This window comes from Palaemon carinicauda, chromosome 22, assembly GCF_036898095.1.
Source record: "Palaemon carinicauda isolate YSFRI2023 chromosome 22, ASM3689809v2, whole genome shotgun sequence".
In the NCBI taxonomy this organism is placed as follows: Eukaryota; Metazoa; Arthropoda; class Malacostraca; order Decapoda; family Palaemonidae; genus Palaemon; species Palaemon carinicauda.
The window spans coordinates 19,212,715-19,230,214 of record NC_090746.1 but is presented as its reverse complement, the minus strand read 5'-3'; the positions used below and the strand labels follow the sequence as shown (position 1 = coordinate 19,230,214).

General features: G+C 34.0%; 1 protein-coding gene across 3 annotated transcripts in view; it reads left to right on the top strand.

Annotated features, from left to right (window-relative positions):
* Positions 1 to 17,500, top strand: part of LOC137616352 (solute carrier family 35 member F3) — a 391,179-nt gene that overhangs the window by 368,287 nt on the left and 5,392 nt on the right. For 2 of the 3 annotated variants that reach the window (XM_068346011.1, XM_068346012.1), the window contains 3 exons: positions 4,252 to 4,380; positions 15,849 to 16,038; positions 17,241 to 17,330. In XM_068346011.1, coding sequence (XP_068202112.1) covers positions 4,252 to 4,380; positions 15,849 to 16,038; positions 17,241 to 17,330 — 409 coding nt within the window. The remainder of the gene's footprint in view (positions 1 to 4,251; positions 4,381 to 15,848; positions 16,039 to 17,240; positions 17,331 to 17,500) is intronic. The other variant, XM_068346013.1, reaches the window with a different exon arrangement.

Genomic DNA, 17,500 nt, shown 5'->3' with positions numbered 1-17,500 from the left:
ATAGGAAAGCCAATGTAGGAATGATAAAGCGACCAACGAGCAGGTTTTCCTTTATAGAAGGAAACATACACAAACTGCATGATGATGTCAAGAAGGAATTTTGAGTATTGAATGTCATAGCAAAAAGAACTGAAAGAATAAGAAATGTTGAAATAAGTACATTAAAGGAGGTAAAGGGGTTTTGTGAGTGAAGCAACTAACAAGAGTTTTTAAAGGGTTTGATCATACAGAAAGAATGAAGGTCAATAGGATATAATTCGAAAAAGGAAACAAAGGATGGTTTTCATATCTACGAGGAGAGTGCAGAAAACATAAATGTCAATTAAGCCGTAGGTACAGAGATTTTTTACGTGGAGCTGACGGGCGTTCCGTGGAAGTGTATGAACCAGTTAAGTTTACTACACCGGACTTCACTTGGAAACCAGTGATTCTATAAAGGACTTCATTCAAAATCAAACTTCTTTTGTTGAAAAGACTTTAAAACCTTCAAAAATGCTTAACTAATAATATATTTGCATGGAAAAAATCAAAGCATAAAACTATAGTAATTACATAATTATGTTACTTTTTCATTTAATTGTACACAAAACTAATCGATATTGATTCAGTTTTTAAGACTTTTCTTTCATAATGCGAAATATAAAACATATAAACAGAGAGAGAGAGAGAGAGAGAGAGAGAGAGAGAGAGAGAGAGAGATTAACTGCCATTCCTCAAGTGGTAATCTCCAGCCATAGAGGGGAAAAGGAAGGAAGGAGGCGGTATAATAAGGAGAGACTATAAAATTAGTTGAGAATATTGAAGAGGCGAAAACTTCAAAAATTAACTATGTAGATCATGAGAAATGTCAGTGCTTTGTTTCATTAATATAAAAAAATATATAGACAATTTTAGAAACTACTTTTGCTGGTGGACGTGCATGTAAAAGTAGCTATGCATACATACATACATATATTACACAAGTGTGCATGTATAATATATATATATATATATATATATATATATACATGTATATATATATATATATACATGTATATATATATATATACATATATATATATATATATATATACATACATGAATAAAAGCATTTGTAAAAATCACAGGGAAACGTGATGCTCAGATGCAAAAGAACCACAAAGAAAATGAATATAGAAAATATAAGACTAAGTCCTGACTAGTTTCGTGATACTTATCCGAAGAAGTATCACGAAACTAGTATGGAATTATTCTTATATTTTTTATTTTCATTTTCCCTGTGGTTCTTTTGCATCTGAGCATCACGTTTCCAAGAGATTTTTACGCATGATTTATATATATATATATATATATATAATATATATATTCATCCATAATCGTATAATATATACATGTATGTATCACTACTTTTGTATGTACGTTCACCAGCAAAAGCAGTTTCTAAAATTGTCTATATATTTTCTTTAGTTTATGAAACGAAGCACTGACATTACTCATGATTTACATAATCACTGTGTATGTATATAAATGTATATACATTTGCATGCATACATATATCATATATATATATATATATATATATACACATACGACTAGCTGTATATATATTTGGATGCATAATACATATAGTATATATATTTACATATAAAAATTATATATATTGTATAGATTACAGCTATCAAAACATCTACTTTATATATCATCATTTTACATATAATCAATAATCAATTTCAATCTTTGGTCCTTCTGCATTCTACGTTTCATATCGAATACTGTATACAACATCCCACAAGGAGAGAGAAAATTCCTCCCAGCCATTAACCCGGCCTTCCAGCGTAACCACCCACCCACTGCCATTTTTCCTCTTGACTTTCAGCAGTTTGCTTTCGCCCTTCTCCCACAGTTTTTTTTCTCTTACTCTCTAAAATGATGAGGTCACGTTACTTGACGTTTTTACTGCCGCCACCCAGAGCCTGGGAAGATTAAGAGCCTTACTTTCGATTTGACCTTGATATTGCATCGACCGCGTTCATAGGAGTTCGACTTTGATTCGACCTTCAGACAAGGGATCCATGAAAATGGGTTATATACAATTCATAAGATTTTAATTTGATGTATATCGGTTTAAATGGAATTGGAATGTTTACTTGCTTGATTTCTCCTCTTATCTCCAAAACAAACTTAAAACTACAGATGATGTTAAAACAGCGAATAATAAATTTACATTGTTCATTTTAACGTTCACCAACATGAACAAATATAAAAATCACATTTGAAAGTTACCTTAAAAGCATAAATTTCCATCAAATTACCACTTTCATCTTCTTTCCTCAATAAAGCGTGCTAATATAGAATGATTGAAAAATGATAAAGAAACTTTTGAAATATGCCTCTTTTTCTTTTAAATTTCTCGAATAAGCTACTCTTCAGATTTATAGAATACCTTTCAACCGCGTATTTAATAGCTGCCATATTTATCATATCTGTATAGGGTTTTCAAACACTTTCCAGTATTTACTTACACTAAACCATAGTGGTAACTTCATCTGTTTTCCCTACAAATCCTACTTTGAGTACGGCTCTCAAAAGTTACCCATCTTGATTGTTATCATGTTTCCTCCTTGCTGTACGCCAGTCTCGCAATTCAACTGATATAGGCTAACGTGGATGGTAGATTAGGTTACCTGTTAGAGTTATCTTTCATATCATTCATTTTAGACTGGATTATTTGTCGTCGTCGATATTTACTGAATGGTCTAATTTATCAATCACGGGGTTAATTCTTTTGACTAATACCTACCCGAATATATATATATATATATATATATGCATGTGTTTGCACGTGTAAGTATATATACTGTATATGTGTACGGTTTTTAATTCTAAAGGTAGGTCGATCCACATGGTATTAGGCATTGAAATTATTACCAAAGATTATGGAACGAGATAATCATTTTCATGTCGTCCTCAAATCCAATTGAACCTCCTAACTATTAGGTTTATAATTAACTGTTTAGGTCAACAGCCACATTGGATTAAATCCTCATTTCCATACCACTCCGACTTTTGCCTCGATCCAAACACGCGCGCGTGAGCACACACACACACAAATATATATATATATACATATATATATATATATATATATATATATGTATATATATATGTATGTATGTATATATAATATACATATATGTATATATATGTGCATATATACACACACATTATATATATATATATATATATATTTATGTATATAAAAATGGCTTGGGCTAGAGCCATTAACTCTATCTCGTTAATTTTATGGCTAGAACTACCCCAGTCTAAAAGAACTGTTTTAGTTAACAGAGGTACAGTGTGTTTTTAAGGATACGAGTTATGTCATCCATTAGAATTAGATATCTATTTTGAAAATTAATCAAAAGTCTATTAGCAGTAGTAAAAGCAAGTTGAATAGAAACAACAACCGTCTTATCTCTATGTGATAAATGGCCTCATTTTGGTATACAAGTCTTTTTAATGAATTAGTTTTCGAAAATACAATTTTGAGTAAATAGGATGCAAATTCAAATGCTAGAGAGACAAAACTTTTTGTTTTAAAGCAAAAACTAAAGAAGAAAACAATGAAAAGAAGTTTTACAATAGGAATATTTAATGAAACAATAAAAATAGCCAAAATATTAAATAACGAGATAATCAAATTTGGACGGCGTAAATTGTGATTCGCATATCAACACGAGTAACATGAAAACGATCCAGACATGAACAAGCGAAAACTTAAAATACACACTACTGTTATCAGTAGCAAGTCTTTAAAATACACACTACTGTTATCAGTAGCAAGTCTTTAAAATACACAATACTGTTATCAGTAGCAAGTCTTTAAAATTACACACTACTGTTATCAGTAGCAAGTCTTTAAATGTACACACTACTGTTATCAGTAACAAATCTTTAAAAATACACGCTACTGTTATCAGTAGCATGTCTTTAAAAATACACACTACTGTTATCAGTAGCAAGTCTTTAAAAATACAAACTACTGTTATCAGTAGCAAATCTTTAAAAATACACGCTACTGTTATCAGTAACAAATCTTTAAAAATACACGCTACTGTTATCAGTAACAAATCTTTAAAAATACACGCTACTGTTATCAGTAACAAATCTTTAAAAATACACGCTACTGTTATCAGTAGCATGTCTTTAAAAATACACAATACTGTTATCAATAACAAATCTTTAACAAATGTAACCTCTTCCTTTGCGCAGATCGTGGCTGTCATCCTATGCAACACAGGCATTGCGTTATTGGCTTACATGGACGGCATCACCAGGACCAAAACCCTCGGGGGCGTCGTGCTCGCTGCTGCGGCTGCCGCTGGATCGGCTGTCTATAAGGTTGGTTTGTGACGCCTTTATTTGCTTTCCTTTCTATGTTTCTACTTTAGCAAATACGATACTTTGTGTGAGAGAGAGAGAGAGAGAGAGAGAGAGAGAGAGAGAGAGAGAGAGAGAGAGAGAGAGAGAGAGAGAGAGAGAGAAAGAGAGAGAATATCTAGTTCAGTTGTTCTATATATCAGTGACAAATTACGGTTAAGTTATACTTTATTCAATTCTAATATATATCCTTAGTCATTGCTGAAAGCACGAATATACGTACGTTTCCAGTTCTCAATGTGTATACAAGGTTAGTAGTGTTAAGATCATGCACAGAGATGGGGAAAGCACACATCTATTTTTACGACGCTAGGTAGCATTTAAAAATCCCAAGCAGCAATTTTTATTTTGAAAATAGAATAAAATTCTTAGATGAAACCAAATAAAAGAAAATGTAAAAAGTATGTCACCCCTTGATAAAGAAATATGTCGAGATAAAAATTAGCAATAATAATAAACACCCAGAAATTAAGACTAAAAGAGTAATTGCACTGTTTTTTTTTTGTTTTTTTTCATTTCGTTATCTTCCAGTCTATGAGCCATGAAAAGCCTCATCGTGTGAGGAAAAATATAATGAGCTATAAAAACGAGAGAGAGAGAGAGAGAGAGAGAGAGAGAGAGAGAGAGAGAGAGAGAGAGAGAGAGAGAGAGAGAGAGAGAGAGTTCCTTATCAGAGCTTTCTAAGAATATTGCAGAAAAGTAAATTAAGCTATAAAAAGTGAAGAAGTTTATTAAAATATAAGACTTTTGGTTCTCTTGCATCGTAAGAAGTTGCGAAACTATAAACACACTTGCCAATAACCAGTCAGAAGAAATAAATCCTAATATATCACGCACTAGCGTAAAAAAAGGTGCTTACACACCGACGATAACCCGTCATTTATAAAACAATAACAAAAACCATGATGAGCAAAATAATCGTAACTTATCCACGATGTTATGTCTCCTAATGTGAACAAAGTGAACCAACCATATCAGAAAAATCAGTGTAAAACATAATTCCAGCAAACGTGTATATACTCGTATATGTATATAAACAAGGGCTCCAGTTCAACTAGTAATATATCATTGTACCAACCGTGTGTCACACAATTGTACATAATTCCTTTTGTATATATTATGCTTGTATCTTCGCTCTTCCCTCGCACTAAAACGAACATGAAAATTCATGTCTGCTGTTTTCCTCTGTAACATTGTCATTTCCTCGAACATGTATTTTCCTGTTGCCTTGAGGTTTCGTATATAAAGGAGAGTGTTCTTTAATATAGTACTCAGTTGATTGCATCCTGCCTTTGAGTTCACAACCCTCTCTCGGCCCGTCACATTGGTGACCCCGGAGTGACTCGCTCCTCCCGCCTCCTCCCCCCCTCCACCTCTCACCGTTACTATGAGTCTATGACGCCGTCAACGCATACCTTCTGCAGCAGTACTCGCCGTCGCCAGCCGCCCGTATAGCAATGCCTTTTCAGCTCTCTCAACAACCGTTGGGGGACCAAAGGGCTTCGCTCACCCTCGGGAAAATGACCAGTATCACTCGCCTGCAACCTGCCGCAGACAGCTCTCCTCGTGAGGTGAACCTACTTCGTGCCCTTATGGACAGCCTCTTCATGACCGTCAAAACCTCCATCAACGCCTCCACTTGTGACGAAGAGGACACCTATTCAACTTCAACCAAAGCTGACGTGAATGCTGTAGGACATACACGCCTATGAATGCCGTAGGACATATACGCCTATGAACGCCGTAGGACACGCCTATGAATGCCGTAGGACACACGCCTATGAATGCCGTAGGCCTATGAATGCCGTAGGACACACACGCCTATGAATGCCATAGGACACACTCGCCAATGCCGTAGGACACACACGCCTATGAATGCCGTAGGACACACTCGCCTACCCCGTGATGAGCCGGAGCGGCAACACAGCCACCCATCATCCACCACTCGCCCGCACCCCAACCATCGAATTCTACAGCCACTCACTGCCGCTAATCGGCGCAGTTTTTACTACTAGCCTACCTCTCCAGATTCAGGGCACCTATTTAACATGTTCAGTATGTTATTTTTAGAGGGGGAGCCATGTACCAACCGTGTGTCACACAATTGTACATAATTCCTTTTGTATATATTATGCTTGTATCTTCGCTCTTCCCTCGCACTAAAGCGAACATGAAAATTCATGTCTGCTGTTTTCCTCTGTAACATTGTCATTTCCTCGAACATGTATTTTCCTGTTGCCTTGAGGTTTTGTATATAAAGGAGAGTGTTCTTTAATATAGTACTCAGTTGATTGCATCCTGCCTTTGAGTTCACAACCGTCTCTCGGCCCGTCACATCATCATCATCGCCTCCTATGCCTTTTGACGCAGGGGCCTTGATTAGATTTCACCAGACGTCTCCTACTAAACACTTCATAGTTCTCAGCCATGTAGGCCTGAGTCTTCTAACTCTTCTAGTGCCTTGTGGAGCCTAGTTATACGTTTGATGAACTAATATCTCTTGGGGAGTGCGAAGACCATGCCCAAACCACCTCCATATACTCCTCACCATGACTTCATCCACATATGGCACTCAAGTAATCTCTCTTATAGTTTAATTTCTAAGCCTGTCCTGCCATTTAACTCCCAATATTCTTCTGAGGGATTTGTTCTCAAACCTACAAAATCTATAGGATATTGTTTCATTGTCATACCATGACTCGAGTTCATACAGTAACACCGAACTCACTAAACTGATATATAGCCTGATTTTTTATGTAATTTCAGGCGATTTCATTTCGAGATTTTACTAATAAACCTACCCATTGTCTGTTTTTTTTTTTCAAACTTTCATTCAACTCCAATTCTAAAGACCCTGTATTATAGATCATAGTTCCTAAATATTCAAATGATTCTATCTCATTAATTCTTTCTCCTTCCAATGATACTTCATCTTCCATTGCATATTCCGTTCTCATTATTTCTGTATTTCTTCTATTTATCTTAATCCCAAGCTCATGTGATATTTCATGCACTCTGGTAAGCATGCATTACAAATCCTTTGATGTTGTGTTAACAAGGACAGCGTCATCAGCATACTCTAGTTCAGCTAATTTCCTATTACCAATCCAGTCCAATAGTTCTCCACCATCCCCAATTGTCCTATGACATACAAAATCATGGAGAGGATACATATATAAATAAATAAATAATATATATACATATATACATAAATATATATATATATATATATATATATATATTATATATATACAGTATATATATATATATACATACACACACATATATATATATATATATATATATATATACATACATATATATATACACATATATACTTACAAACACATATATAAATTATGTATATGTACATTATATATACATATATATATATATATATATATATATATATATATAATACATATATATACCTACATATATATAAATATATAAATATTTATATATATATATAATATATATATATATATATATATATATATCGATAATTTATACTTTGGGAGGTAATTTGCCAATGGTCCTTCCTAAAATAACCTCCAACACTTAACTGACTCGAAGCACATAATTCACTGATTAGATCAACAGGAGCAAAAAGGATGTTTCATTCATTATACGGAACCCTTCCAAACCCCACACCGAGGCACCCTACGAGATATATCACGGGTTTTAGTAAATGATCAAAGGGCGTTAGCCACTGAGCAACAATCAAAATGAAAATAAGTGAAATAAAACGAAATAAACAGCTCCATATACTGTAACTTTAATATGAAAAGATATTTTCAAAATTAAATTTGTCCCACCATATATCTTTGTGAACGAAATCCCTTTTGAGGTTAATCAACGAATGTTACTAAATTAAGCTAGATTGAGTTGTAGTATGAATTATTACAGGGGTTTTTTACAAATATCTTAGATTACTTATATTGAAAATACTTTACTCCCATCAAGAATGTCGAATTTCCGAAGAAACTTGCATAAAATCAAATAATATTGTGCTATTAAAACAGCATGTAAAAAAAAAATGAACATAGGCAGGACATATGTGAGAATGATAGATAATAGATGGACGAGAAGAATAACAGATTGGATCTCTAAGAGATTGCAAATGATGAAGGGGAAGGAAGAGAAGACGTTGGGTTGATGTGCTAAGAATATTTGCGGGCATAGACTGTTATAGTAAGACCATAAACAGATGAAGGTCTTGTCTAAGGCCTTTGTCTTATGGCTTACGGTGGACTATCAACGGCTGATGATGATGATGGAAAACAAGAGAAAAATCAATACAAGAGCAATCAGAGATTTCTGACCTCCGCCCAAGTTTAATGGAGTCATCCATAGCCTAAAATCTATCTGTGGTGGACATTTCGTCAAAATCTATTGAGTAGTTTTGACGTAATCCTGTCCAAAGACACACAGACAAATAAATAAATAAACAGACTCGAAAACATAACCTCTTTTGGCGGAGGTAATGAGCCAAACACACAACGCTCTCTTTCCAACAGAAACTCATAGCCTACTCAACAGATATGCCCGTCACTTCTATAATCGCATAATCAGCCACTATCATCCTCTTATTTGGAGAGGGCTTTTACAGTCAATAATCAACCTCAGAATTTATGCTGATTACTTTTCGCAAGGCGAAATTAGGGAGTGGCCAGTCTTATCTCAACTGAAGGAATGGATGAAATAAAATAACGGATAAAATGCCCTCACGCAGGGCGTAACTTAAGGGGGGGGGGGGAGGCAGGAGGACGTGTCTCACAAAAGTTTTAAAAAATGGAGGGACACAGTACACTTTGCCCCGCCCTACATCCTTCCTCCCCCCAAAATAAGAAAAAATTAATTATATTATAGTTGAATATGCGCTTCTTTCAGGACAGAACTAGGAAAATTTAATTCTTCTTCACCCACCGTTATTCTTACATCAATGGGTAAATTGTCCTCTTAAAATGTCCTGAATAATTGCTCTTAGACGCTTAATGTTACCACACCCTCCACCCCATATTATTTAGTTAACCACCCCTAACAGGCTTTACAGTGCCCCTGTGTTAAAACATTTATCTTGATTGTTCATTACTTCTCTTGTAGTTTTATTTATTTCCTTTTTCTTTCCTCACATGGTTATTTTTCCATGTTGGAGCCCTTAGGCTTATAGCATCCTGCTATTCCATATAGGGTTTTAACTTAGCTTGTAATAATAATAATAATAATAATAATAATAATAATAATAATAATAATAATAATAGGAGCTCAAATTTCAAAAAAAAATTTCTGGGAGTGCTGACCACCCACATCCCCACTGAACAGGCTCGCTTCGATCGCCATTTTTGGAACTAGTTACGTCCCTGCAGAGCCATTGAGAGACATTTGATGTTTTTAATCGTGCGTTGTCGCGTGTAACTAACAAGATTAAAAATGACAGCCATCCGAATATCTAGAGATGTGTGAAATTAACTGTGAATTATTTTTAACGTATCATCGCCCATCACAGAATTTAACTCGGTTGGGTTCAAGGGCATTTCATATATAAGGGATAATCCCATTACCCAACAGTAAATTGTTGCCACAATTTGTAAATTACCAATTGGCAGAATACATGGAATAACTTTACAATATACAATTATTCATATATATATATATATATATATATATATATATATATATATATATATGTGTGTGTGTGTGTGTGCGTGTGTATGTGTCAACGTATAATGAGACATCGGAATATGGTTTTTTTTTCACGTTATTACAAAAGGTTTGTGAATGTACTGTCTAAAGCCAACACTCTCAGGTGAGCGCCTTGTCTAAAAGAACGCACAAAGGCAACTGACTACCCCTCGCTATCAAGTTGCAATCTTGCTGCAACAACATGCTGAATTATACGTTTTGTGGAATTCTCATAATTATAGAGTTCATTTACCTTGATGTACAACACATATCTTCATTTAAGGATTAGGACATATATATATATATATATATTATATATATATATATTATATATATATATATATATATATATATATATATATGAAATGTGTGTCACTAACAATCATGCACCATACTTTCAAATGTCAGGCCACAAGTACTTCTTAATATCAAACTCCTTTTACCCTGGGGATAATAACAAAGGGGGCATTAACGATAAGTGCATATGGTAACTATTTGTTAGTAACAAAACCGGCTATCATGAAGGGGGTAGATTTATTTCGAGTAAAAATACACTCGCTACTGTGCCCATCAACAAATACTCTTAGCAGTTTATCACTTAAAAATTCAATAATGATGTTAAGAAAAGACCCACCTACTCCCAACCTTTGAGTTTAAAATCAAGGGCCTCAAGATTAATACGGTTAAAAGCAACGCAATAATCAAGGCTAACCATACGAACTTTCTAACAATCACGGGATTTCTATACAGCATTGGCAATTGTAAGATGGACATGACATGCCTTTGGAAAAGCCGAATTGCAAACTTGGGAACATATTATTAATTTTGCATGCCTATTTAAACGGTTTTCCAAACGACCTTCAAAAACTTTAGATAATACGGAAGTTATGGAAATTGGACGGCAGTCAGCAGGACTATAACTTCTACAAACACATTCACGTAACGGAATAACATTACAAAGTCTCCAAAAAGTGCAAAAATAACCACTTCCCGCTAACTTGCGGAAAATAATAAACAACTGTGAAGCTAAGAAATCAGCGGTCTTTATAAAAAAAGGAAAAATACCATTTGGGTCTACACCTCATAAGCATCAATGCCCGTCAATAGTGTTTTAATTTCACGCGACGAAAAGCTTAACTAGTTAGTTATTAAATGAGGAAGACCGAGTCTCTCATTATTCTGCTTACTGTCAAACACGTCAGCCATAAGAGACATAAGGGTTGCCATTTTCTTTCGACAGTGAGTGACAAACCCATTCGCTTAGGTTAAAGTTGAACTGTTAAGTCTACACAAATGAGCGCAGACTTAAGGCTACCCCACTATTTATGTTCCTGGATTGTACCTAAAAGGGTTTCTTTTATGGCCAAAGTGTATTCCTTTATAATTGGAGCATAAACTCTCTGAGCGCCAGAACTTTACAGAGTAGTTATTCTAAGCCAAATTGTGATCTTGTACCTTTCCAAAGACTATAGGCATCCCGTTTCTCCAAATAAGCGTGTCTACAATCATCATAAAAAAAAAGAAATTCTTACCTATAAAATGCAAATAAATATATTCATGCTCACCCACACATAGTCTACCCAGAGCATTGTCCTGATTGCTAGGGCAATGTCACTTTCCCTTGCCTCTGCCATTCATGAGCGACCTTTAAACCTTTATAGTACGTGTGAATATTTACCTATACCTACAAATTGGTCTTAATTATAAAATTAAGAAATTTAGTGTTCATTCTGCCCTCTATTAGCATCAGACATTTGAAACCCCTTATTATTCAGTTTAGGAAGACAATCTCTCATCCCATCTTGAATTGAGAAAAATAAATCTGTTCACATTTATGATGGAACTCTTCATGTCACAGGACCAAATTGACATGACCCACCGACCAACTTATCCCTTAAGGAGGTCAAGTTTGATCACGCAATTCCTTCATCACTCCGGTAAGCTCATTAGGGACAAGACGCGCCATTAGGCTATTAACTCTTGAAGGCTACGTTGTGTTCTATATATATATCAATCTAAGGGAAAGACATTTTTGCAAGGGCAGTGGTGTTTAGCTCTTCGTACAACGGAACTGTTTTTTTTTTCAGTCATCTCTATTTTCAGTTATCTTATATATATCTAATGCGTGATTATAAAACTCTTTGAAAATTACGTATTGAAATGTAGCTTTCCCAGGAATAAATTACCAAACATTTAGTAGTAACTAGTGGGGATTGTAATGGTAAATCTGAACGTACCGTACTAAAAATCACAATGTAAACATCAACTAAAATCTATAAACAAAGCCGTTTATTCTTTACTCATAATATAAATATAAGTATATATATATATATATATATATATATATATATATATATATATATATATATATATATATATATATATATATATATATATATATACATTTAATTATAAGTTTAATAAACAATATCTGCTTCCTACACAACGCAACGATTAGACACAAATACTATTGGCAACATTCTCTGGTAAAATCATATATGAAAAGTTTACCCTAACCTCTGTATATTTTATATCGTATGGATATGAAATAGTTCATAGAAAAATGGAATTGAGTTACAATTATGTATCAATGAATACTATTTCAATTCCCGCACTCTTGAATCTTTTAAATGAATTATTTGGTGGTTGGAGAGAAGATTTCCCATTTCTAGAACTAATGTGTGTGTTAATTTCAAACTGGAGTGGAACTTTTTTTCAGTTTTTCCTCATCATTTATATTTTTCTTCACATTTTCTATCTTGTAACTTTATTCGGAGGGAGCATTAAAGGCATTTGTTTATTGCTTGTGCAATTTTTGAAAACGCAGTGGTTCCCGTTCGATGTCAGCATAGGGTAAAACGAGCATCTTACTTGAGCACAGTTTCTAAATAAATAGAGAAGTTTTTATACATACATACATACGCAGCGAGCAGGAAGGAACCAAAAACACATTTTAATGGAGATGTGAATCAAGTATTAACAGTAAAAGCATAAGAAACAGGTCTCATTCTGACTTAGAACTTAACGCTGAGCATGAAATACTGTAAAAGTATTAAATTAACTTGATAGGAATAAATTTAAAGGACAAACATTAATTTGATGAATGGAAATCACAGTTATTATACAGTGATCTGTTCAATAATGTACCGCGTCAAGCTGTGATAAGTCTTGTCTATGGACTTTACAGTATACCAAAATCGTAAGGGTCCCAAGTGTGTAGGCTTCTTGTTATAGCTCAGTATTGTTATAATGTAATTATCTCTCAACATTCATGCCCTTTATATTTACTCAGTATCATAAAACTGAATTGCTTAAGAAAGTATTTTCCATTCAAAATCATGATTTCATAGTAGAGCTCACATTACTGTGATGAAACAATGGTGGCAACAGTTGCGGAATAATAATAATATTAAAAATCATTTTGCTACGGCTTTAAAATTAAAATGATTAAAAAAGACCTATTAAGCTTCTTGAATACGTCATATTAAAAGGGGTATAAAGTATATATTTTCCTTTATTTTGAAGTTGATTCTAAGCTATTACGTTATACGCGTACGTATCAAATTCAAGAGGAAATACCAGCATCGCAACAACACTTAATTATTCCAGCTGAATTCCAGAATTAATTCTGGAGTAGCCAGAGAATGAAGACTGAAAACTGGCGTTAAACAATGTTAGATAATGCTGTAGAAAATTTCAATACAGAAGATTCTTATAAGAGGACTTCATGTTTTCTTAGTCTCTATCATATATGTAAATGTTAAGTGTCTTCAGTAATGTGGAAGCCAGTGCCATTTTTGCATCTGTCCGTTTTGATCATTGTTAACATTATCAATAACCATGGGCACTCTCACATTGTATTTTACCTACGAAATACTAAAGTCAAGAAACTAATATCACAGCAACAAACTGTGCTGTCAAGGTTCTCATTTGTAAACCAAGAAATAACTAACCTCATCAGAATTACATTGCATATTCTGAAAATAATATAAAATGTGAAGTATTCTCAACTACAGCAGAATACTTGAGGTAGCCAACTGGACTTACAGAACATGGCTGATTATTCTGAATTTGTATCAAGTATAAATTCGGAATGGCGATTGATTCAAGAAAAAAAACTGAAGCTGAATAACTTCAGTTAATTTTTTGGACGATGTTATAAGTACAGTCACTCATATAAGTTGGTGGATGTCTGCGTGTTTGAGAGAGATTTCCATTTCACCCCTTTCTGGACGACAGGTGTCTGGGAGCGCGAAATAGGTAGTTTATTATTTGATCGGTTTCGCGCTCCTAGTCACCTATCGTCCAGAGAGCGGTGAAATGGTAATCTCTCTCAAATACCTGGACATCCATCAACATATATGAATGACTGTACAAACAAACTCGTAATGTATTCGTAAACATACATTAATTGAAATTTTAAGCTTTCCAGAGATGCAGTTGGCTATGTATTAAACTGAATTAAGTAGTAGTTTTAAGAACACAATGTTCTCTCAATAAATCTTTATTAAGATTACATTGTCGGTATGTCAGTCCAAAAATAACGCTCCCTAAATCACAGTGAAAACTGGAACACAAGCTCTTAAATAATTGGCTTGGAGTTAAAATGACAGGTGTTTGGGTCATAAGTATTTGTGGTTACTATAGGGACCTTAACTATGCCCTGTGGTATGGGTGTAAATATACTACCACCCGTCCGTCCAGTGGGTCGTAGAAAGCGATTAGAACAGTTGCTGCCTTGCAGTCTTGCTTTTTGACAAAAGGTTAGGCCCACCGTTAGTTGTGGTTGATGACTGCAAGGGCATGCGATCATAAAAACCCTTGGGCACATTATAAACCACGCTTGATGAGAGGCAGCCGATCTCTTAATATAGGGATAACGGTAGGAAAGAAGATGCCTTAACTATTGTAGTTGGTAGTAATTTCCTAAAGTAGTAGAAGGTAGTATTAACCATTAAATCATAAAATTGCTGGTTGGTGAAGATTGCCCCACACTTGAGTGGGACACAGACTTTTCTAAAAATCTGTTGTAAACACTTGCACGAGTGATTACAAAACCTGGGATTTTGCTATTTTAATTTATCCATGATACCAAAGGCAGAATATTTAGCAACATCACAGTGAGGTATTCTGACTTATAATTTCTTTAACGCCAATAACATAGTCATTGCATTTGCATGGGTGACTTCCTATCAAAATCAATTTTGAATAGTGGTCTTTCCAAAGCTGGAAGGACTTGATAATAAGCCTGGAGGCGTAAAAAAATTGGCGTTTACTATAATAGGTCTGCCATTAAAATTTTTGCTTTTCGATCAGATAAGGGAAATGTTAATAATGTGATTTACTTAATTTACTGTATTTTATCTAAGGTTATTTCTGCTGGGAGAGTTATAAATGGATAAACTATTACTTATATACCGAGGTACAATACATTTTCATTTTTTCTTATGCTGGTTGGTGTAGCATTAATATGTACCACATTATGTACAGTTGGACACAAGAATACCTGGCACATCTTGCTTTGAGGAAATGCACCCTGTCACACCCTTGCTACGCTGCGGGTAATAAGTGTGTGCAGGGTGCACTTCCTCAGAGCAAGGTGCGCCAAGAATTCCTATGTCCAACTGTAAAATAATAAAAAATTTCTTGTGGTCTAACGTCAGTAAACTGATAGACAATAGGAAATTGTGCAGAGTGCAGTAAGAAATAAACTAAATAATGTGTCAACATTCGTTATTTTCCAGGTTCTCTTCAAAAAGGTCATGGGCGAAGCGAGTTTCGGGCAAGTAAGTCTAATCTTCACCGTAATAGCCCTTCTCAACACTATTCTCTTCAGCCCTCCAGTCGCCGCTTTGTACTTCAGTGGTTACGAGGTCATCATCTGGAGTCATCTCCCCTGGCGAAATCTCCTCATAGCCGCTGCTCTTACTTTAGGTACGGGATAGTTCAAATGCTTCTTTGGGTGTTTTAAATAGGGAAATAATACTGGAAATCCCCAAAATTCATATTAAGTGCAACATCACGATAGATTTATCCTAAATTGAGAAGGAATTATTGAATGGCGACACAAACCAATACACCAAATTAAATTGCTAGGATTAAAAACAGTTTCTAAAGTACTAATTCAGATTGTTGACACAACAATATTAGATTCCTATATAAACTACTAAAAGTTGTAAATATAGAAGGAAAAAAGGGCACTAAAAGAATACAAAACAGATATATAATTATGTACATGCTTAAACATTAAAATACAAAATTTTCCGTGTATATATGGTAAATAATATAAAAGAAACGAGATTTATTTTGATCTTTCGAAAGGACCATTATGATCTACCTTCCTCTTCAAAAAACATTTTTTTTTCTGAAGAGGAAGGGAGATGGCCCCTTCGAAAGTTCCAAATAAATCTAGTTTTCATAAATAGTGGGCTTATTTTATCTACGTATATATGTGTGTGTATATATATATATATATATATATATATATATATATATATATATATATAAATAATATATATATATATACATAAATATATATATATATATATATATATATATATATATATATATATATATATACACGTGTGTGCGTATGTAGCCTATATACAATATACGTATACATACACACACACACACACACACATATATATATATATATATATATATATATATATATATATATATATATATATATACATATATATATGCAAATATGTGTTTATGTGTATTCATTACTATGGATGTAGAAACACATATCAAAATTCAAACGCATATTTAGACGTCCCGCAATCAACGAAAACAAAACATGCCAATGTTTAACTTTCCTAGCATTTAAAAACACAAAAATCCTAAAAAGGACAAATCTAATGAGTTTAAATTTTAGGAATGGTTCAGTTCTAATGCCACATTATATATACCAGCCTATAATCTGTAAGTAGCTCTCCATGAATTAATTATACACTTCCAACAGAAAACTGAGCATAAAATTTTACAATATAGCTATTTTACACAAACAGACAACGCACAAACGAGGGAAAATATAACAAACAGAGGTACTATATATCTAGATATAATTAAAATAAAAACATCACGATAAAAAACCTGAAGGGTATGCTCACTTTTTTTCCCTTTTGCAGCTGCTAACCTGCTTGGTAACTTTGGTGTAGCTTTTACCTTCGAGATCTTCATTACTTTGGGTCTGGTGCTTGCAGTGCCTGTGTCAGCAGGTAAGAACTTCTCCCACATATCTTTGTTTTTCTTAAGTAATAAATTCATATAAACGCCTTTAATAAAAGTAAAATTATCTTATCGGCGATCATTAAAGACAATTTCAATTGCTTATAACATTGTTATAAAACAAGGGTTTGTTGTTAGCAAGTAAAAAAATCATTATTCA